This window comes from Scomber scombrus, chromosome 22 (assembly GCF_963691925.1).
Source record: "Scomber scombrus chromosome 22, fScoSco1.1, whole genome shotgun sequence".
In the NCBI taxonomy this organism is placed as follows: Eukaryota; Metazoa; Chordata; class Actinopteri; order Scombriformes; family Scombridae; genus Scomber; species Scomber scombrus.
Window position 1 is genome coordinate 9,558,294 of NC_084991.1, and position 21,652 is coordinate 9,579,945.

Consider the following 21,652-nt stretch of genomic DNA (forward strand, 5'->3'; position numbering starts at 1 on the left):
CATGGCAGCTACAACCAACAATAACGTGGACATTTCAGCGTCAATTGCTGGCATTTTGAATGAAAAACAGCGCCCTGAAAACCTGCAGGTTTTAAAGGCATGCACGGCTGCGTTACGGGAAAAGGAATACAGGTGCGGACGACACCATTTCACGGGTTCCGGCTCGGAAACCCAGGGTGTTAGCTTACTGGCTAAGCTAGCCTGACTGTCAAATTTTAAAGTGCAGCATTATTCAGGACAGTTTAATGTCTTTCTGTGTTTATAAACAGCGCGTTTAGACTTTTATTCAACTGTCTAATTGTAGTGTTACTTAAATATGTGTATTTTGCCGTGACAATACGTTGTTAGTGTTGTCAGCTTAGAGGGAGAAGCATTACAGATAACTGTTTGAAGCTGCGTTATCAATTAACACTTGAGAATAATGAACCACTCTTTTCTCTTAATGCTCATTAGTTTCAGCTGTGCAAATGAAAAATGCAACTTCAACTTTTCCCTTGGTGCCATAGTTTTTAACCTCGAAAGACAAGACTCCTGCTTTACTGACTGAATATGAGAGCAAGATAGGCTTTTTCATAATGTTCTTGACTTTTATGTACATTTTGCTCTCTTTTTCCTCTTAGTTCCCTATTACCTTTTACAGTAGACATTTTGACTTATAGCAAAAGCACAGGTAGAAGAGCTAATAAGATGAACAGTTGCTTCTACCAGCATTTATTGCAATGCAGTGCAGCAATTAATAGTAGTATTGGTTACATTTGTGTTTATCAAGTTAAAATGGTCTGCTGTGAAAATGTGGACTGAAATGTAAGTTAACATTTTCCCCCAAGTTGCTCCATAATTTGGGCTCACTTAAGTAACAGTGCTGGCTCCCTTCCGTTCATCCTTATGGCTCCTGCTGGCCAGGAGGTAGAGTGAGACTCACTAATGGCAGGGTTTGGTATATCGATCCCCCAGTCCTGTCTGCATGCTGAAGTGTCTTTGATGGCTGAGCATTAAACACTGTACACAAAAGCGATATCAAAATGCTGCTATTTGCTATTAATCAATTACCATTCTGTTTTCAGAGATGTCGTTGAAGAGCAGGCTTTCTCCAGTCTTTTGCAAGTCTTGTCCTGGCTGTGTGATGAGCTGCAAGCTGCTAGTGTAGATGATCAGGACCTGCAGTCTGTTGCCTTGCAGCTGCAGCTGATTGCTGAGTGCTTCAGGGCTCAGAGGAATTCCTGTGTGCAAAGCACACGCAACCAGTGCCTGCTCAGGTAATGACAGTCATGAACATGATAGATGACACTCACCAGTGCAGTGTTTGTGACAGATGAGGGGAAAATATTAGACATTACATTAAGAATATAGGTTTATGCCATGAATTGATCAGTTATTTAATACAAAAGCTTTTTGAAATGTTTTCTCTATTGTCATTTCCATAGCCCAGGTGTTTCCAAAGACTGACACAATGAGCGCCCCCACATGTTTGACACACTCACAACACATACTGAACATCATTGTACGCTGCAGAATGACTGGATGTATTCGATAAGACTATAGTAGTGTCGTATCATATTGAAGGTGTTCATGTTATTGTGCAGTGGACACAATAAACTAGAAATATGCAAAGAAATCATGCAAACAAACCAGTATAATTAATATAATATAATTCTGTTTTTTTTTCTCTAGGGAACTTGGTTTTATTGATGTTTCTGTTAAACTCCTGAGCTTCCTTCAGACCAAAAATTTGGAGGGCACGGATAGCATATTAGAACGTAAGTCAGAAACTAGATAATTAATCTCTTTTTTCATTTGAACGTTTAATACTAACCTGTTTCTCTTAAATGATCCTCTATGATCCAGCTCTTCGTTGTGGGATTCAGTTCCTGGGTAATTTGGCAGTGGGAAACCAAATCTGTAAAGATGACATTTGGCGGGTGTGCTTCCCAGATCTTCTCCTGTAAGTTGCGTGTGTGACAGTAGCAGTCATATTTGTAACTCGTTAAACAACAATACAATAATGCACACTACTAATGCTCAGTACTGTGCTTTTAGATGTAAAAGAATTATCACAAACATTTGTCCTCACATTGAGTCAACTCAATTATGTGTGAACAGGCAGCTCCTCAGTGTCGATGATGAGAGGGCGTTGGACTACGCCTCTATGGTGCTACACACGTGTCTGGATGAAGCCAAGGTGGAAGAACTGACTGATTCGCAGAACATCGAGCTGGCTCTGAAGGTGATGGAGCTCTGCAGGACGCAACCAGAGTTAGACTGGACGTAAGAGTGTGTGTCTGTGTTGGCATGTGTGTTATGTAGTTATTAGTTTGTATTTGTAAAGAGTTTACAGCTGTGTGTATATCATTTCAATACTGCTTTGTCGTTCTTGTAAGTAAAGTTTACATTTGATGTTCATTAATTGACAGGGTTATTATTGCAACTCAGCATTTCCTCAAGTCTTCAGCTCTGGTGGAAAAAATGTACTCTGGGATGTCTCATAATGAAAGGTACTTCATTTTTATTGTATGGTCGGACAAATCCACAAGTATTTAAATCTTTTAATTAAGTGTCAATATACCAGTGCTTGCCATTACACAGCAACTGACCTGCTGACAAACATATATTAAACATGTACTTCTTATGAGAGACTTTTCTGAATGCAAAACATATATTTTAATTGTTCTCGTTCAGATTCTGACATTGCAGAATAACCACTGTCCAGAAAAACTAATAAATCTATCAGGGAATACGGTCAAGTAGAGATGCAGAATGTTGACATCTAGACAGTACCGCAGATGTGTTTTACACGTGTGTGTTTTTCAGGGTTACTCTTCTTGACCTGCTCTGTGCCCAGCTAAGAGAGGAAGACTCGGAGGATTGTGGCGTTCCTTCCAGCGTGGCTCGTTTCATGGCCTCTGCCTTCCAGAAAGGTTGTGGAGCTGTGCTGGCACTCGGCTCCGGCTCTGCTGCCAGTGATGAGGTAGAGGCATTTAACCTGTCCTCAAACCTCTCACATGAACTGTTAGACACAAGGACTATGATTTAACTTGTGTAAAACTTTTAAAGATTTTAATTTTATAATTGAATAGAGAGTGGGCATAGACAAGCATATCATGACGTTTTTTCTCCCATAACTTTATTTCACACATCTTTTCTGAATGTGGCATGCCCTGCAGGAGGCTCTGACAGTGATTAGTCTGCTGGACGTGCTGTGTGAGATGACCTCAGATAAGGGGCAGTTCATGTTCCTACAGGACCATCCAGACCTTCTAGTGAATACTGTTGGTAAGTGGAATCGACTTATCATATCACCAACAGAAGACAAGTACAAAAAACATGTGCACAATTCTGCCTGTTAACAGGAAATGGCAAAAGAAGCAAAACATTTAATTTTGTATTTAAACAGCATTTCTAAAGTAAATGTAACTAGACCTTAATCACCTTACTTCCATCACTATGCGAGAAATGTTCTGTAATGGGTTGATCTTGACCTTGTGGTAAATAAAATGTCTCTTTCCTCCTTTCCTCCTTCAACATCTTCCCTGCAGCGCTCCTGCAGCAGGTGCATACCATTGGGAAGGCCAGTAAGAATATTTTCAGTGCTGCTCAGAACTTCTCGTCCTTCAGTGGAGATGAAGACGCTTCCTCACATTCCCCTGTCGTCGGCTTCAAAGCCCACCTCATCAGGCTCATAGGAAACCTCTGCTACAGGAATCCCAACAACCAGAACAAGGTTTGCATTATTTTAAATTGGAATGAGGAATGGATGAAAGAGCAGATCAATAAACAGGTTGATGACTTGTGTAGTTCAGTTACCCTTTTTAAAATGCACTGAAAATCTACATAATCATGCAGAAGATTGCATCAAATGTAGAGATATTTGGATATTAATCATGTGACTCAGATCAGTCAAAATATATTCAAGGCGCTTTCTTGTTATAAAATACAAAAATCTGCTTTCACTTGATTTGATTGTTCTTTGGTCTTCAAACATCCATGAAATCAGCTTTTCTGAAACTGTTAATCCTCTGATGTTTCATATGTTGTACTGTGGTTGTAAAGGAGCACATTTTCCAGTTCTGTAGTACTATAATCCGCTGCTGTTGGTATTTATCAAAGCCAAGAAAATATTGTATGGAACAGAAACCTTGTGACCAAGGCAGTAAATTGATTAGCCAATCGATAGAATAATATTTTTTACTGCAATTAACCATTATTTTCATTATTAAGTAATCTGTTGATCATTTTTTTCATTAATGGATTTGTTGTTTAGTCTATTAAGTGTCAGAAAATGGTGAAAAACTTGATCAGTGTCTCCCACTGTCAAATGTCTTGTTTTGTCCCAACCAACAGTCCACAACCCAACAATGTTCAGTGTACTGTCATGAAATACTAATGAAACCAGAAAAATATTCACATTTAAGAAGCCAAAAGCAGATAATTTGGATTTTTTTTGGGATTAGTTCACTCAATCTTGCCAAAAGTGAACTAATCCCGATTAACACCGCAGCAGACGAATCTCCACTTAGCTCCCTTCCGTTCAAGGTTTCACTTAGAAGGTTTACTTATCTGGGTGTTGTCATAATGCTGAGATACAGTAATCTTTTTAAATGTAACTTTCTTCCTCTGCTGGGTCGTACCAAATTAGATCTGGAACGCTGGTCTGGGCTCCCTCTGTCTTTGGCAGGTCGTATCAACACAGTTAAAATGAACATTTTGCCTACATTTTTATACCTTTTCCAGTCTATACCACTTTACATTAAACAATCCTTTTCTTCATTAGATCAACTTATTTCATTGTTTATTTGGAATGGGAAAACACCTCGGATACGCAAAGCTGTACTTCAGAAACCGCGTGCAACTGGTGGAATGGCCTTACCAAATTTCCAACAATATTATTGGTCCTGTAATGTAAGAGCATTGTCCTTCTGGCAGGCCAAGTTCATAAGATCTGAAACTTCATGTTGGCTAGCCCTGGAGACGTCATCTCTATCTCATACATCCCTACACTCCCTCCTTTGCTCAGCACTTCCTTTGGCTCACCCCATATCCAAATTTACTACCAACCCGGTTATATGTGAATCTGTTAAGATTTGGAAACAATTTAGACAGGCTTTCATATTTAAAGATCCTCCTATTGGAACCCCTATCGCAAAAAAACAGGAAATTTGGGAGTTAGTGATAAAAGGGATACACTTAAAGTGGTTCATCGCCTTCATTACTCCAAAGAGAAATTGGCTAAAATCTATCCAGAGCTGGACACAACATGTGACAGGTGCAAACAAGAAACTGCCAGCCTCTTTCATATGTTCTGGTCCTGTCCGAAACTCACCCTGTTCTGGAAATCCATTTTTGATGCCTTGGCCACTGTCCTGCAGTACCCACTCGAACCTTCTCCCCTGAGTGCTATTTTTGGGGTTGTTCCGGCTGGTGCACATCTACTTGCCACTCAGGCAAATGTATTAGCTAGGAGATTGATATTGTTCAAACGGAAGGAGGCTTCCCCTCCTACTTATGCACGTTGGATTAAAGAGGTTATGCAGTCGTTAAAATTAGAAAAGATTAGATACACCATGAGAGGATCTATATCCAAATTCCATTCGACATGGGAGCCTTTTCTAGTTTTTGTGGAGGAATCGGATGCTCGATTACTTGCTGAAAGGGGTCAGCTTACAATTTAGGTTGTCGCTCTCCTTTTGTATCTGCTTTATTATTATTTTTTCCCTTCATTTTTTATTTTTTATTTTATTTTATTTTATTTTATTTATTTATCTTTAATCCACTTTACGAATTCTGTTATGGATTAATTTGATGTCTTGTATAACTTGCCGAACAGGGGTGGGGATACATGGATGGGTAGGTTTTGGAACGATTTGGGCGGTGGATGGGTTGGAAACTACAGTCCAGTGTTTACTTGAAAATAATCATTAGTTTCAGCTATGCTATGCTATAGTTTGGAAAAAGTATGGAATAGAAAAGCAAAATGCATCAAATCCTTGTTAATTTTCATTTTTATGTTTTCCTAATCTGCTGGGATCCTCCTCTGATGGGATTGAATGGTTATGAAGATTTAATGAGCACCTCGATCAGTCTAGCACACTGTCAGGTCAAGGTCTGGTTTTCTTTGACTATAACAGCAGCCACCAGTTGCATTTTACAGATCGATAGAGTCAGACCCTGTCATATCAAACCACTTGATCTCCAGAGGACTGAGGACAACTGTTGAGTGCAAAAGAGTTTAATGGAGCAGGAGCCTGTGTGTTCCTGTGCCTGGAAGCTTTAAATGTTCTTTCAACACAACAACTCGGTTTTGTGCTGTAATATGAAACATTCCCTCCCTCCCCCTCGCTCCAGTGATTTTATCAATTTCCTTCCATCGCCATCTGTCAGTGCACCACTTTAACATAAAGCACAGATAGATAATAGAGCAGATGAGAAGAAATTGGCCTATATCTGTGGCGTAATGCAGACTCAGTCCTACTTAATAGAAACAGATTTGTGGAATGCTTGTGGGATGGCCACCCTCTGTTGGCCCCTCTGTAATATTTACGGATGGTGATCTGTGGCCTGTCAGTGGTCAGAAATCACCCCATATCTGTTTTCACTAAGATCACTTCCAGTAAACCAAATGTCATTCTGTTCACCTTTGGGAGATATTGTAATTTAAGATGTGCATGCAAAGGGCTGAAGTCGGGATCCAGTCGCTTGTTATTCATCTCTTTATGGGTTTGGACATAATGTAAGCAACTTAAGACAATCAGTTTGGAAGTGGAAAACACAGACCTGGGTGCTTGTACTAGTCAGCGACTTTGTTTCATTTTGACAGTTTAAATGACATTTCCATTTTCTGAAACTCAGCACTTTGTCTTGTTCTGGTGCTCCCAACAATATATTTGGAGGGTAACCGCAAATGTCGAGAGGAAGGCAACAGCAAGCAAGACAATAATTAAGCCTATAGAATCAGACACATGATACAGAGCAGATCACCCTGTTGTGACCGTCGCAGACTAACCGACAACCACACTGCTGCTTTTGTACGGACGTGAGGCTCTGGAATAGAGAGGGACAGTCGGGTCGACCGCATATTGTTTATTTTGTGTTGACCTTCTGCTTCTGCACAGCTTTTTTTCATCGTCCCTTGGGTCTTGAATTCTGACCACCTAAGAAGTACTCAAAACTATTTCGCATCTCCAGTATAGCATATTTGTTTCCTTTTAAATAAACTGTTTTCACTTTTCTCTGGAAAGGTGATCACTGACTAGACTGCACTGCATAACCATATGTTACAATTAGCTGTAACCTTTCGATGTAAGAATTCATTTAATGGTTTTGATGAGAGATTTCTTGCCAAAAATGAGAAGTCTATTTTTGTGTGTTTGTGTTTTTAGCAGAGCGTAGCAGAGATTGACATCAGGGCTTTGTACTGAAAAGTAAAACCTATAGGTGCAATTAGGTGTGGGTGTTACTTGTAAATCTTGAAAATAGTTGTCAAAACTTACAGTAAACGCAATTTCAGTTTTTCTTTTGTCCCACGGATGTTTTATCAAGACAATCAACACAAAATGGCTTTATACATAGTGTAATATAATCAGAAAACCAAAGGCATAAACCTCTGATTAAACAGTGTAAAACGAGCTTTTGTTGAGTTGAGACGTATGTGTGGGAAAAGTATTGTTTCTGGCATCAGTTTGTCTATTCTAATACATTACTGGAAAATGATCAACGATAGCAAACAGTAATGAAAAACGAAATGAAATCCATCTGTATCAGTCGATTCTTTTACATCTTCCTGAACTTGTTTCCTCAGGTGAGAGAACTGGAAGGCATCCCGCTCGTCTTGGACAACTGCAACATAGACAGCAACAACCCATGTATCCTTTGCTAATAGGAGTTAATGGTTTAGAAATACAGACACATCTTTGTACTTATTTGTCAAGTTGATCTAAATTGCTTTTCAAATTTATGCCCAGATATCTTTCCAGTCAATGTTTATCTTATCCTGGCAGTTTTCAAATAGAGTTTGGCATGTTTGCACAGGAGAGCTGGTCGGTTTGCAACCAATAATAAGTACGGCATCAAGCTTTGATTGCTGCAGAATGTGCAGGCTAGCCATTTCAAACATTTCAGTGTAGGTTTCACATACTTATTCACCATTCACCAATACATCTTTGCCTACAATGGGTCAATAGTGTCAACTGATTGGGTGCATTTTTTATTAAAGGTGGCATATTGTAGAAAGGGAGATTTCCATGCTGTTTTTGATTATAAAGCATTAATGCTATTAAATACTGTTAAAGTGTCAAAATTCTCAGTCCATGAAGAAATGCACACATTCCATATTCAGAAACTGTTTCTTTAAAAGAGCCATTTGGACTTCTGTAAGGTTGTGATGTTATATCTGTATGCTCTATGTATGTCACATACAGTGTTTCTACTACTGCCCACCCCTCCTGAAAGAAACAAAATGTTTATTTATGTTATTTATCTAATTTATGTGCACCCGTTTTATTGCAGCTAAGTGTCTCTACTGTGTTTTGCTGTCATTTATGGGCGCGCTAGTTTCTCTCCTCTTTTCTGTTCTCTGTGTTTCACCGGGGGTGGAGTAGCTGCAGCAGGCTACAATCCGCTACTTGTGGTTGGCCTGGGCGTGCATCACTCAGACGAGCCAATCAGAAGGGGCACTGAGCAGACACAAAACAGCCCGTTTAAGGCTGAGTGAGACAGAGGGGCTGCATCCATGGCAACAGCTGTAACTAGGAACCTTTTGACCATAAAACAAGCAAATGTTTGCAAATAGACCACAAAAATGAAAAGGGACATAATATGACATAATAATATAAGTCATTTGGACTGTTTGTTAATGATACGTTCTTACACTTACAAGTAGTGCAGAGTTATAATACCACTTTATTATGTAAGCCTGTGATGTAATCAAATCAGGTTACCCCACGATAAAATCTACTTGTTTTGATGTTCATTTCTGGTTGACACCATGTTCGAAGGAATTTATTAGAGCACAGAGGTGATTTTATGTTGGATTGCATTTTGATAGATGTCAGCCCAACATTTACATATAAAGGTGGACAGAAGATTATTATTTATTTTTATATTATTATTGTACATTATTATAAAAAACCTCTCAATGTTATGCAATCCAATATAATACTTAGCTTTGGCTACTCAGTACCTCACAGTTGAATTAGTATGTATTTGACACTTTGTCAATGAACATTATATTACAGAATGGCAGTTGAATTGGATTCTGCTGGTGTATCCAATGTATTAAAGTGGTAACTGTGTACTTAAAGTGTATAGTCTGCTCCCAGACTCCTTCAGCTTGTGTGGACACTTGTAAATCCGCAACCCTTGTAGTGGAGCGAGTGTACACAGGCACACACACACTGTCTACTCGTTCTTCTTTTTAATGGAGATGTCAGCATTTGTTTCCGTTTCGAGAGAGATCGGTAAAGAAAAAAATGTTTCTGGATTTAATCGGGAAACTAGAGACGAGTGAGTCAAGATTGTTTTGTATCATAAAGCCTAACCTGTCTGCGAAACCCATTTTCGTTTGTGTGGCCTGTGTGTACTCAGGAAACCTAAAGTAAATAGTAGGGACTTATGAGCTTGACATTCAAAACAATTGGCCTGTGTTGACCTCTCTCCCAGTCTATGTACCTTATCTCTATACATTTGTTAGCTTATTGGAGGGAGTGGTGGTGGTGGTGTAATCTTGCATTTTAAGTGCTACTCATGCTCATGTCCAGTATTAAATATTGATTGTTAAATAATTATCGTTATAGTGCCAAGACATACTTGTGTGATATTCAGACATGACCACTCATTTTACACCTATCAAAACCTAAAGTTTGCTTGTTTTATGTTCTTTTTTAGTAGCTACATACTTTTTCCATCATTTACTTCATTTGAGCCAAAAACGAGTGCCTAAAAACATAATCAAAAAATACCAGAAAGAACCACTGTGAAAAATTTTATGTTGCCGTCCTTGACTACAGCCTCCAGTCATCAGCCAGTGGTCCATCTTTGCTATCAGGAACCTCCTAGAAAAAAACACGCAGAATCAGGAGCTGGTCGCCAGCCTGGAGCGCCGCGGCCCCACTGACTACTCTGCGCTCAGGGAGTTGGGCTTCCAGGTGGAAGAGCGAGGCGGGAGCTTGCTGCTCAAAACTGTGAGGAAGGATTCATGAAAATCTTACAGGAGCAGCAAGGAGAAAGGAGGTCCTCAACTCACAAGCAGGTTTTCATGTGAAGTCATTGTTTAGAAAGGAATAAATTACATGTGTATAAGTTTGTGTTAACATGTGCTGCAAGCCTCCTCAGGGCTACCCAATACTTAAGCTTTGTGGCTGTCCAAAAAATTGACAGTCACTCTGCTGATTAGAATAAGCTGAATTAGACATTTCTATTAGAGAAGTATAGGATAATTTACTTTTCTGTCTCAGTAATGCTGGGGCTTAAGGCATTCTTGATACACAAAAGGTCCACAGGGTCCCCCTGGTATAAAAGCAGAGGTCAAGACATCCAGAACTCTTGTTTTGTCTTGACCCCAGTCTGGGAAATGAAGAGTTTGTGAGAAGCGAGAACATGCTGGTACATTTTGGCAAAGCTAATGCTCTGGAGTTTAATCCAAAGACAAAGAGCACCTCAGTGTCCAGACTTTTCACTTCTCAGAGACACTGATGTTACCAGCAGGGGTTGTGGTTAAATCCCAGGCCCATAGTGACTTCTCCAGTAACCGGGAAACAGAGCATGACCAACAAAACATGATGTAATAACCCCCCTGCCCTGCATCTCACCTAATTAAATGTTGTTTGTCTTTACCAGAGGTCTGAAGACCTTCTCCTCATACGCATGCTTAAAACTTCAGTGAATAACTGCTTATTTTAAATAAAAATATAAGGTCATCTAAGGTCAACATACAATACTAAAACTAACTCACACTATGCATGACATTAACCAGCAAAGCTCTTTACAGCATGAGCTACGTGCTTTTGCTGCTTTTGCAATGCTGCTAGTGTTAAGGTTATAACAGTAATGAGTTTTATACTCAACATAATGTAGTGTAGTTCATTTTCATCTCTCTCTTCATCTTCTATTTCAACCCTATTATGCAGTTTTGGAGATGAATAAGGCATGAGACGGCTTATGGCATGTAATGTAGATCATTAACCATCTTTAAACTGACATCGAGTTCATATTTTCCACCTTAGACCGCTTCTCTCCGCTTTGTGCAAACGTCTAAATACTGACCTTTCTATTTAGTTGAAGCTGTGTGTTTATGGGTATCTTGTGTTACATGAGGGATGGCTACATATTGAAAGTCCAAAGAGTGATTGAGAGAGTGAATGAATGAATGAAAGAATGAGAGAGTGAATCAGACCAGAAGCATTAGGTTGCAGAATGACATCCCTCCCTGCTCCTCCCGTTGCTGGATAAGCTGAACAGTCCTGACACCTCAACAATGCAGCGCTTTACGGGCCTGTCCACACCCTGCTCCACCCTGTTTGCTCTGCCTCTGATTTTTAATGACAAAATGTATTGAAACAATCCGCCGGACTCTCCCCTCAATCCGCCGGCATAGTGAAGGGAGCTTATGCGGTTCCGGTCTCCAAGGATTTCAGACAGCTAACAAAACAGCTGTTACTTGCGCTCGACTGGCTGGCTGCAATGCTTTTCAGCCCCACAGGAAAGAGGCTATGCGAGTCAGCCGGGCTGAATGAGGTGGCATGGCCGTGGCCGTCTGTTCACCTCCTAACACATTAGTACCACATCAGTCAAGGCCAGAATTCTGGTGTTTCCCATATCAGCGTTTTATACGGCACGCCTCTACTATATCGTATCTGTGCCTTCTGGTTTGATATTCGCCTTCAGCAAAAAAACAACAACACTTTGTCAGGGTGTAAAATATATGCTTTCTGTTTGGATAAAATAATATGTTTATATATGACTTAATAAAGATATTGTGTGTGTGACAAACAGATTTTTGTTATGATTTTACTAACAACAAATAAAGGCCAGATGTGACATAAAACTCAAGAGACTTAAAAAGGATGCTCAAATTTTATTGGTAAAAAAGAAATACAACTGTCCGTGTTTGTAAGTGATGCAGACTCTGATTTTGTCATAAAACAAACAAAGAAACCTCAATGAGCAGTATTTGAAGTTATAACTGCTTTTAGAAAGCAGTGAGTTGTTTCTCGTCACTGAAAGCTGCAACAAAACAAGTAGAAACACTGAAATCTCTTCGATATAAAGCTGCACAATCCGTCAGTTGCTGACACTTTCATTGTATTTTCTGCTTCCATATATTTCCTCAAATACTTTACAGCGGTTTCCACAAAATTTCCTGGACTTTCCAACATTTGATGCACTTAATGAATCACTCAGAATTTATGGGCTACTTTGAATTGTGAAGGATCATATCGAGATGGACAATCTGGGATTAAACAAAAAAAAGAAAAAAGAAAACACGTGGACTATTTACAATTTAGGAACTTTGATCAAAGACATAAATTCCAAATAATTTATAGCTCTCAAATCTGAATACAATGACATTAGAAAACGCTTGTAAATAGTGACTTTCTTTTCCATCTATAAATGACATAAAGTGCCACGTTCCTCATATAAAAATATACTCTTCAAATTGTTTTGTAAGTTATATAAAGCCTAAATAAACATTTCTGAATACATTAAGGGTACTATCCAAAAATAGCTTTGAGGCCTTTGATCCTCTCATACCCCCTTCTGTGTGGTTAAGGCACATGCCATCCACCCAGGCAGGCCTAAACCGCACTGGAAGGCCTTGTGTAAGCAGAGGCCACGATGTGGAATTCCATGTCTCTGCCGTTCATGGGAATGTACGATGTATCTGAACCTGATTGCACCTCTATGGAGTTCCAATGAGGCTTACACGCTTTTCTCAGAAGTCAAGAGCCCTCCAAAAACAAAAACGAAACAATGAACACGCTCAGGGGTGGAAAGTGCCGTTCAAGCTGACAAGTTTGGATGCTTAAAATAGTATGTGTGAGTATTTTTCTGCCTCTTTGACTCTTGGCGTAATAATAAAAGGGTGTGGGGCCAAGTGGGGGGAATATGTCCATGAGAGAGATGTCAGCACGGCACTCGACAGCACAACTCCCCAAACTCTGTGATGTTTATGTTCCATGAAAAAGAAAAAGTGTGACTACGTGAGTGCAAAAGAACTAATCTATAGCTTAATATGCCACTGAGAACTGATAATGGATACAAATAGAAATAGCAGAGGATGTAGCTGAATATTTTGTTCAGTGGCTGTAAATGTGATTCCACTTGAATAAGAGTTAGTTTACTCCCAGCTTGTATCAGTAGATCACAAAAGGAGAAGAAAAACATTAAAAGAGCAATTGAACTTGCTATCCATCCTATATAGGTTTGCAATATATTTATACATAAATAATTTTGTTTTATTTTCAGTGTTCAAACAGAATACAGTGTGAGTGTACAGTTAAACGTATCCCACTGCCATCATCGACTCCACTCCTCCTTTCACGGCAGCCGAAAGCACTTTGCTCTTGTAGAATTTTTCCAGTTAGGATGTTAAAAAAGTCCATCTCAACATCCAACAATAGTTTTATTTTTCCTCTTGTGCGTGACATCTTTTGAAGACTAAGCTACATCTTTGTTAGATGTGCAGGTAATGTGTCTTCCAGAATGTTGTTTTGCTGGAGACAATAAAAAAAAAAAGCAAACATCCTTTGCAACATGTTCGCATCATGTTGCATGTTTTGTACCAGCACGCAAGAAAATATATTATTGAAATGTTCATGTTTCCTTCTCTCCAAATAGTTTACAAACCATATCCCATTTCATGTCTGTCTCTTGTCTCTGTAAAGAATTCCGAATAGGATGTCAAAATGTGCAAAATGATGAATAAATACTTCCAAGTTCTTCACTTCAAATTCCACTTTGTCATATCCCCTTACCTTCACCCCTGGTCCGTTTCCCCCAGTGCCCCACCTCCTCATCCCCTACTTGCAGGTGAAAACTTCTGATTTCTCACTGCATGTGTTGCACTTGACAAAACAGCACCAGTGGAACTTGCAGTTGCACTGCCAGACCCGCGTGTAGTGGTGCGTGTCGAAACCCCGGCCGCAGCACATCACGTTACAGCCGTCTGTGTGAGTAGATGTACCATTGCACAGTCTGCCCCGTGTCCCTGTGCTGCCCGTGGCCGTGTCCTCTTCACAGTAGTTGGGTGAACGCTCGAGGTACACCAGGTCCGTGTCAGTGGGCTTCTGGTAGCCCCGAGCCTCTTTGAGACGTAGGAAGGAGGGCTGGCGGAGCCGTGAGGCCCGGACTGGCTCTACTTGAACTGCATCGCTATAACGCTCCTTTAGCAGGTAACCGATCTCTCGGAACTTCGGCAGGGTGATCCAGCAGGTCTTTGTGGTGCAGGAACCAGACACACCGTGACACTTACACTCCAGCTTCATCCTCTCTTCTAAGATCTGATCATACAGAGAGTAGAAATTAAGTCAGTATATGTTTAAAAGTATTGTTAAGGTAACCTGATTAATACTTAAATGGTCATTTTAAATTCACACGTGATTGCTTGAATTTGAATAACAAACACATGGCCTTTTTTTTGGTAAGCTGATCTTTCTGTGGAGACTTTAACTTTCAACACACCAAACAGTATGCCAACTTTATGTCAGAAACTTGGGGAAAATAATGTATATCCCAAAACTGTAGTCTCTAATTAACTTTCACGAAAACTGACCAGAGCTGTTGTACAACCATGCACGTATAGAATTACACTGTGGTTTAAGCCAGATTTACATTATAATGCCATATAAATATTATCAGGTGACTGTTTGCCTTTCTCTGCTGATTTTTAGTGACTGGGCTTGACGTTTGAAAAAAAAGTTACATCTGCATTATAACAGCAGATGCATTTATTTCGTGATTTTTGAGAAACTAAGCTCATAATTAGAACATCTTGTAGCTAGTAGTCAAATCAGCAGCTCTGTCTGTCTTTCTCTTCATGGCTATCACATTTTTGGGGAGTTTGCTCTCGAGTTTGGTTGGTTCAGTGTGTGCGGCGGGGCAGAAGCGTGGTTTGTGGTGCTGCCACTGAGAAAGGAAGAGAGAGAGACTTGCAATAATATCCTCTATCCTGACTTAATGCTTAGTAATTCAGTGAATGGATTGTAGGGCTGTGGCACTAATCCATCTGGCAGCTCTATCTGCCAAGTCTTGTGTTTCTGTCACACTTACATTTGCAAGTGTGTTCACACATGCGAAGACACTTGATGTACAGGAACTTTGTTTAATTATTTCTGCACTTTAATTATAATTTAGCGCTGATCTTTGGCTCATGCATTTATTCATCTTTTAGTAACTGATGTAAGTGCATATCATGAAAGAGAAGACAGCCACAGCCATTTATTTCTGCCCATGTTATCTAACACCTGTTTAAACCCGTGTAGATTTTTCCACTCACTTTGATTTCTGCAGTATCACCTATAAAACTATACTTGGTCTGATTGCCTGCATTACCTTTCGCCCTGCCTCATTATTGTGCAGGTTCATCAACCGGCGTGCGTTTTTCCTGATCTCTCGGGCGTCCACAAAGCGCCGCGAGAACTCCACACCGTACTTCACGTCCGCCGAGCAGCCTCCCCACTTCCAGCCCTCCTCTTGGTCGTGGTAGCCCTGCTTCTCTCGGTCACAGCCACACTGACTCAGGTTGCCTTGGCTACAAGCTGTGGTCACTGCGTGGGCAACTCCAGCTGCAGTGATGGCATAAGTGAAGGCTGCCTCCCTGCTGCCTGAAGAGAATAGAACAAAATCTGTAAAAATTCAATGAGGTGCAAAGTACATTGATACAAATACTCACTTTGTTTCAAATAATAACTTTTTCACTTTTTTAGGAACTCTAAAATAAGTAATAAAAATGTGTCTTTAAAAAAGGCAAGAATAGTTTACCTATCAAAAAGTAACACTTTTATGACACAATAAGGATTAAAGTTTGTTCAACTTAGACTTGAAAGTTTACGTTTGGCTGCGTTACAAACTGGGATTGTAGAGTTTGAGAGAAGTGGGCATTTAGGAGGCACTGAATTGCATTATGGGAAATACAGGATCCTGTATTTTTCCATACTAAAGGTTAAAACACTGGAAATTTAGACTTCTACCTTGTCAATTTTGATTACTCAAGTCCCCCCAGATAGCCACTGGCGAATTGCATCAATGAATTGGAGAAGAATCAACTGGTAACTAGCTCTAAGCTCAACTAAGTAGCTGAGGAGAACAGAATGAATCTTACTTTCCCAATACTTATTCATGTCAATTATCAGAACTACAACCTCAGAAGATGATAGTACTATTTTCAGTCTAACATGATTTTAAAGGCAGGTTAATGGGCTGGATTTCAGAAGTATATGTTGTGGAGCACCAGCATAGCGTGCATTATTATGAACATCTACATAATCTCATAATAGCTCTATAATAGTGTTTCTCTCTGTCTCGTTTCATATCTCTGATCTGCATCAGCAGGCAGTCCTCGTTTAAACAATAATCAGTAAAGTGAGGAAAACACAAGTGACATCTACTGGCTGACTAGAGCAGTGGGTCTCAAACTTTTTCACGTCAAGGACCCCGAAACTGACACAAATTAGACCACAAACCCTCATCTGATAAGATTTTTGCTCTTAGATGTTTTAATACAGGAAGTGCATGAAACCGATGACTAAAACAGTCATTCATTCTGTCATTGCGTTACTAATGGGTAGATGTATAGTGAAAATTAAGTATTACCCTTTTTTTTCTGGGGAGCCCCTGTAACCATCTCAAGGAACCCAGGGAATCCTTGGACCCCATTTGAGAACCATGGACTAGATGAGCTTTTTTTCTGGATCGGCACTCATGGAGTTGCTGTGTCTTAATGTTTTTCATCAATGGAATTTCTCATGCAGCTTAAGTGTCATTCTGTGTCTGTCTTAGGCGGTTCACATTATTATAGCAAATGATACTGCTGTGTTGCATGTTGAAATAATCTGTGGCCAGGCTTGACTGAGATTTGCCCATTTCCAAGCTTTCGTATGTCACCATTTGAACTTCAGAATAAACACATTTGTATTTATGGCATGGACGAAGAAATGAATTTATTGGCACTACAATTGGCCTGTGTAATGGGATATCCTCCCTCTCCAATCAGGATAATGCTGGGCCTTCGTTCTTCTCAACAGCCCAAAGTATTAATGCATGGCGTCTCTGGTAGAGGCGATTCTAATGGCTCTCTTCCAACCTGACAAACTCACTCGGAGAAACCATCGGGCCTGCGGTTCCCTCGGTCCATAACTCATAACAAACTCTGAAGTCTTCTCTCATCAGGCTAAATCCGCGAGCCATTCAGATATATTGTATGGTGAGCATTTCTCAAGGCATCAGGCGCATGCAATAGCCAAACAGCCATCTCTTCGCACTGTGATTTGTTTTGATTGTACACCAGTGCATGCAGGGTCCCATTGTTGCCATCCAGCTGCTGGAGCTGACTTCAGTTAGTGGTTAGAATGAATCTCTCTGGTCTTTCTCAATGCCTAATGAGTTAAAAGGCCTGGCAGAGTCAATCAAATGAGGTGGTACCCATGATACATTAGCATCACAAAAGTTGGGTACTACATTTCTATTTAAAAAGAAATAGCTAAAATGTTAGCGAGATGGGATAAGTAAAAGGTCATCAATCATACTGGGAATCCATGTTCAGTGTTCATGTTTTTACAGTTACAACAAACCAATTAGTTTTTATTCATTTCTATTAGGATTTAGTCGTCTAGAACGTTCTTATTTGGGTTAAACTGTCTACATAAAGAGGACGTGGGGAACAAAGTTGGGTCCAAAGTGTCTCTCTGTGCTCGTTTACACACCACAAGAGAAAAGAGACATTTCCTCTGACAAAAGAAAGAAAAGGATCCAGACGTCTGTCTGCCTGTCTACCGTGTAGAAGAAAGTGATTGCTCCCAGAGCTGCTAGATTAAACATGGATCCAAAGCCACAGCAAGACCGCAACAAAACATTTCAGACTGAAATACAATTTATATAAGAGGTTCACGTTAGGACCAAACAGGCCTTTGTGAGAAATAAAACTGGGAAGAATGTTGACTAAAACCAGGGAGATGTGTGCGTTTCTGTGTTTACAGATCGAGGTTTGATATAAATGCTTTCTAGAAGATGACACACCCAGATAGGCCTTGAGCCTGCTTCACAATGAAGTCTTCACACTCCATTTATGACTTCAGGGCTATGACCATTGGTGTTACAAGTACTGTGATGTCACAATCAGCAACTACAGATTCAATCAAACTTTTTGGACACAGTTTTCCTTCTAAAGCAGGCAGAGAAGTCATTGTGGTTTCTGCTTGTGGTGTTCCAAACAGAAATGCTTTCAATAAAAGTTTTGCCACCCATTTCAAAAAATCTTTTTGATGTCACTAAGTGGAGTTACACTACAGCTGCCTCTCATGACACTGATGATAGTCACATGAGCTTTGAGGACAATACAAGAAGAATGAGAAAACAGCCCGATGTCAAACCGCAGAGCTGAGCAGCATCGGAACTATGCTCGTTCACACACACAGCACAGTTCTTTCATCTTCAATGATCGTGGAAATCATGGCACAGAGCTCGGTTTGGTTTGGTTAGCACAATTAACATGCCAGAATGACAATCCTGTCATCCCTATCACACACCAGTCCACACTTGTGCCTCAAGGCTCAGATTTCCAAATGTTGTGTTTAATTTAGTTTGATCTGATGTCCTTTTTGTTGTCCAAAAACTTTCCTTCGCTGGTGTTAAAAGTTGAGCACTTTTTAAATAGTTTTTCTCAGAAAAACCTCAGTTAATTCCACTGTCTTGGAGCAGATTGTATGCTCTGCTACACTGCAATTACAGTCCCATCAGACCACTTTGTCCCTTCTCTCCCTCACTCAGCTCTATTTTGCTTCTTTCCTGCTGTCTATAACTAAGATTTATTTAAAAACCACCAAAAAAAAACGGCGAGTTTCAGACACAAGCCAGGCAGCCAGGTGCAAACAGACTGACCTACTCTCAGCTCTTGTCCAAAGACTGTCCTCTCGCCCAGGGCTGAGCAGTTCCATCGGCCATAGCGGAACTGGTACTGACACTCATTGATGCCCAGCTGGGCGCCTTCACCGATGACAATGATGGCATCTGGGCGGCTCTGACAGAGGGCTCTCTGACGGGGGGCCAGTCCTGGTATTTTGTTGCAGATGATGTTAGCACCCAGAGCTACCACAGAAGACAGCGCCCTATAGGCAGAGAGAGACACAAATTAATTAGAGGGACGTCCATCAAGGAAACATTGATAACATTCTGTCTGAAAGAGTGAGAAGAGTCTGAAAGCAGAAGTGGGGAAACAAAAAAATGTATATGCTGGTATGCATACAACAAACATAGCAGTTTGATTTGAAGTCTGTGCTGTGGTTTTGCTACCAGTTGAGCAATTAGTGAGGAGATTTGTCCAATTGTTTCCAGTAAACATTTACATTTTTGTTAAGCTTTTTGTGATGGTTGGCAGTTGAACTGAAAATAAGAAACCAAATAAACAAGACCAAATATGAAGATAAGAGAAGACTGTGCAACATTCATCCTCACCCCAGACCACATCACGTGTAACCTAATGGACCTTCATAAAAGACTTAAAAGAGAAAACTAGTTCATTATAGAAATGGGTCCAAATCCAGTTCATTTAGGTCTGCCTCTCTCTCTCTTTCTTTCTCTCTCTCTCTCTCTCTCTCTCTCTCTCTCTCTCTCTCTCTCTCTCTCTCTCTCTCTCTCTCTCTCTCTCTCTCTCTCTGTGTGTTACAGAAAACATGAACCACCACAGCTATTTTAGGTTTCAGGACCTGCCCTTGTCATGAATGAGAAACATGTATGGTGCAGCAATCATTCTCTTTGTGAGGGCCTGGGTCTTTTAATGCTGCTAGAAAAGGAGCTCATTACATTGGCCTGCGCCTATAGACAGAGCATGAAGTAGTCCAGTATCACTCTTTTCCATATGCTGCCTTTCCAATTACGGCCCATGTCTGACGAGGTGCTCCTATGACAGAGTGGCTCTGGTGTAATGTGTAAATCCATAAGAGCAGGTTATCTCATCAGCTGCGCACATTGGACACGTAAAAATAATGTAGATTAAACATTGGCTCCAGTCCACTCTCTCGTTATAACCGTTCGATTTACGACACTATTTGAATGAAAGTGACTAAACAGTTCATATTATGGGGGACATTTCCGCAGCTCTTGTCCCGAGTTTCAGTGATTCCATTGTGGAAAAAGCCAAAATTGATTAAACGACACCAGACACACATTTCCAAGCAATTTTCCTAAATTTTGTCTGACTCGTAATTCCAAGTTAAATTTTTTCCGTTTCTAAAATAATCTCGTTGCCACACTAGAACAAGCCGAAGCTACATGGAAGATTAAATAAGGCAATTTACTCAATTTAGCGACATTAAAAGATAACAGTTAAAGCGTAAAATTGTTGTTGAGAGAAATCTCTCAGTATAATAAACACCTGCAATAATCAGCTATGCTTTCTAGGTGCGATCTATCCAAGTCCTCTGTGCGTAATTGGCCAATTTGCGCATAAGCCACAACTGGCCCACGTGTTAGGCGACCCAAAAACCAAACCGAGGTGTTTAAATTGAGCAAGTGCATTTATAAGAAACCTACAGGTAGCTACCGCTGGTGAGGATGAGGAAGATCTGTGGGTAATAGACGGACAGCAGCGCACTGCGAGACGGGATGATGAGCATGGTTGCGCATTGAACACAACTTGTTCTGCTCTCTTGCGGTTTGAAAAAAAAGAAGAAAAAAGAGGAGGATGTATGAACCAATCCTTCTGTCTGAAGTCCAGGAGTTGAACGCAGGTGTGTCGCCTCTTATTTCCGCCACTGAGAGGTGGCGTCTTCAGCTAGTGGAGCCGTGGCGCGCTGCGGCAGCTCCAAGCTCCGCTGTCCATGTGCGGGAGATGAGACGCTGCATCCCTCGGCCGAAGTGCGCTCTGCCACCTGGGCTGATAGAGGACTGGGTGGGAAAGAGAGAGAGAGAGAGGGAGAGAGAGAGAGGGTGGATGGGTGGGTGGGGGCAGTTGGGGTTCCGGATGTCTGATATGTGCCGCTCACGTCTCCAAAAGTGAGACTGTTGTGGCATTGGAAGGCAGGGAGACAGTGGCCTCTCCCGGTGCACCAGCCCCAGGGATGAGTCTGCACACCGCGCATCCCACCGTATCCCCACCCCCAACACCTCCCACACCCCTCAGCCAACTCTCTCTCTCTTTCCCGCGGCCAAACTTGCGTCGAATGGTAAAATTGATCACCATATGGTCCATGCTTGTATTTACATTTAGAGTATTTTTCCTTTCCATATTGATGTATCACACTGATTCATTGTGAGTAGAGGGGAAGGCTGAGGTATTGTTGGATGCACTACCTGTTGTGCAATGATCCAGATCTTCTGGATACAAGTATGCCACCCTTCCTCCCAACTTTAAGGGGTTTTAAATATAGAATTACGAATATATAACAATGTTAAGGCCAATTTATCTCTCTCTAGTGTCGTCCGATCACATCATCATCCTTCTCTCTGGCAA

The 21,652-nt window shown here is 40.7% G+C and overlaps 2 protein-coding genes across 2 annotated transcripts; one reads left to right on the plus strand and one right to left on the minus strand.

Annotated features, from left to right (window-relative positions):
- atxn10 (ataxin 10) lies at positions 1-11,973 on the plus strand. Its single transcript, XM_062443666.1, has 11 exons — positions 1-132; positions 1,065-1,256; positions 1,672-1,757; positions 1,846-1,942; positions 2,101-2,265; positions 2,412-2,492; positions 2,809-2,965; positions 3,162-3,270; positions 3,534-3,718; positions 7,793-7,856; positions 10,006-11,973. The coding sequence occupies exons 1-11, from the start codon at positions 2-4 to the stop codon at positions 10,188-10,190; spliced, it is 1,452 nt and encodes a 483-aa protein (XP_062299650.1). The 5' UTR covers position 1; the 3' UTR covers positions 10,191-11,973.
- A 2,036-nt stretch (positions 11,974-14,009) lies between these two features.
- Positions 14,010-20,816, minus strand: wnt7ba (wingless-type MMTV integration site family, member 7Ba). The gene is made up of 4 exons (XM_062443390.1): positions 20,734-20,816; positions 19,084-19,310; positions 15,541-15,812; positions 14,010-14,489 (listed from the first exon to the last, which is right to left on the minus strand). Exons 1-4 carry the CDS (start codon positions 20,814-20,816, stop codon positions 14,010-14,012), a joined length of 1,062 nt encoding a protein of 353 aa, XP_062299374.1.
- Positions 20,817-21,652: the final 836 nt, after the last annotated feature.

Coding starts and splice junctions, on each gene's coding strand:
- atxn10 (XM_062443666.1), top strand. CDS start 2: ATGGCAGCTACAACCAACAATAACGTGGACATTTCAGCGTCAATTGCT. Junction 2,266..2,411: donor CAACCAGAGTTAGACTGGAC/GTAAGAGTGTGT, acceptor ATTAATTGACAG/GGTTATTATTGCAACTCAGC. Junction 3,719..7,792: donor ATCCCAACAACCAGAACAAG/GTTTGCATTATT, acceptor TTGTTTCCTCAG/GTGAGAGAACTGGAAGGCAT.
- wnt7ba (XM_062443390.1), bottom strand. CDS start 20,816: ATGCTCATCATCCCGTCTCGCAGTGCGCTGCTGTCCGTCTATTACCCA. Junction 19,311..20,733: donor CTCACCAGCGGTAGCTACCT/GTAGGTTTCTTA, acceptor CTCTGCCTATAG/GGCGCTGTCTTCTGTGGTAG. Junction 15,813..19,083: donor TGGACAAGAGCTGAGAGTAG/GTCAGTCTGTTT, acceptor TATTCTCTTCAG/GCAGCAGGGAGGCAGCCTTC.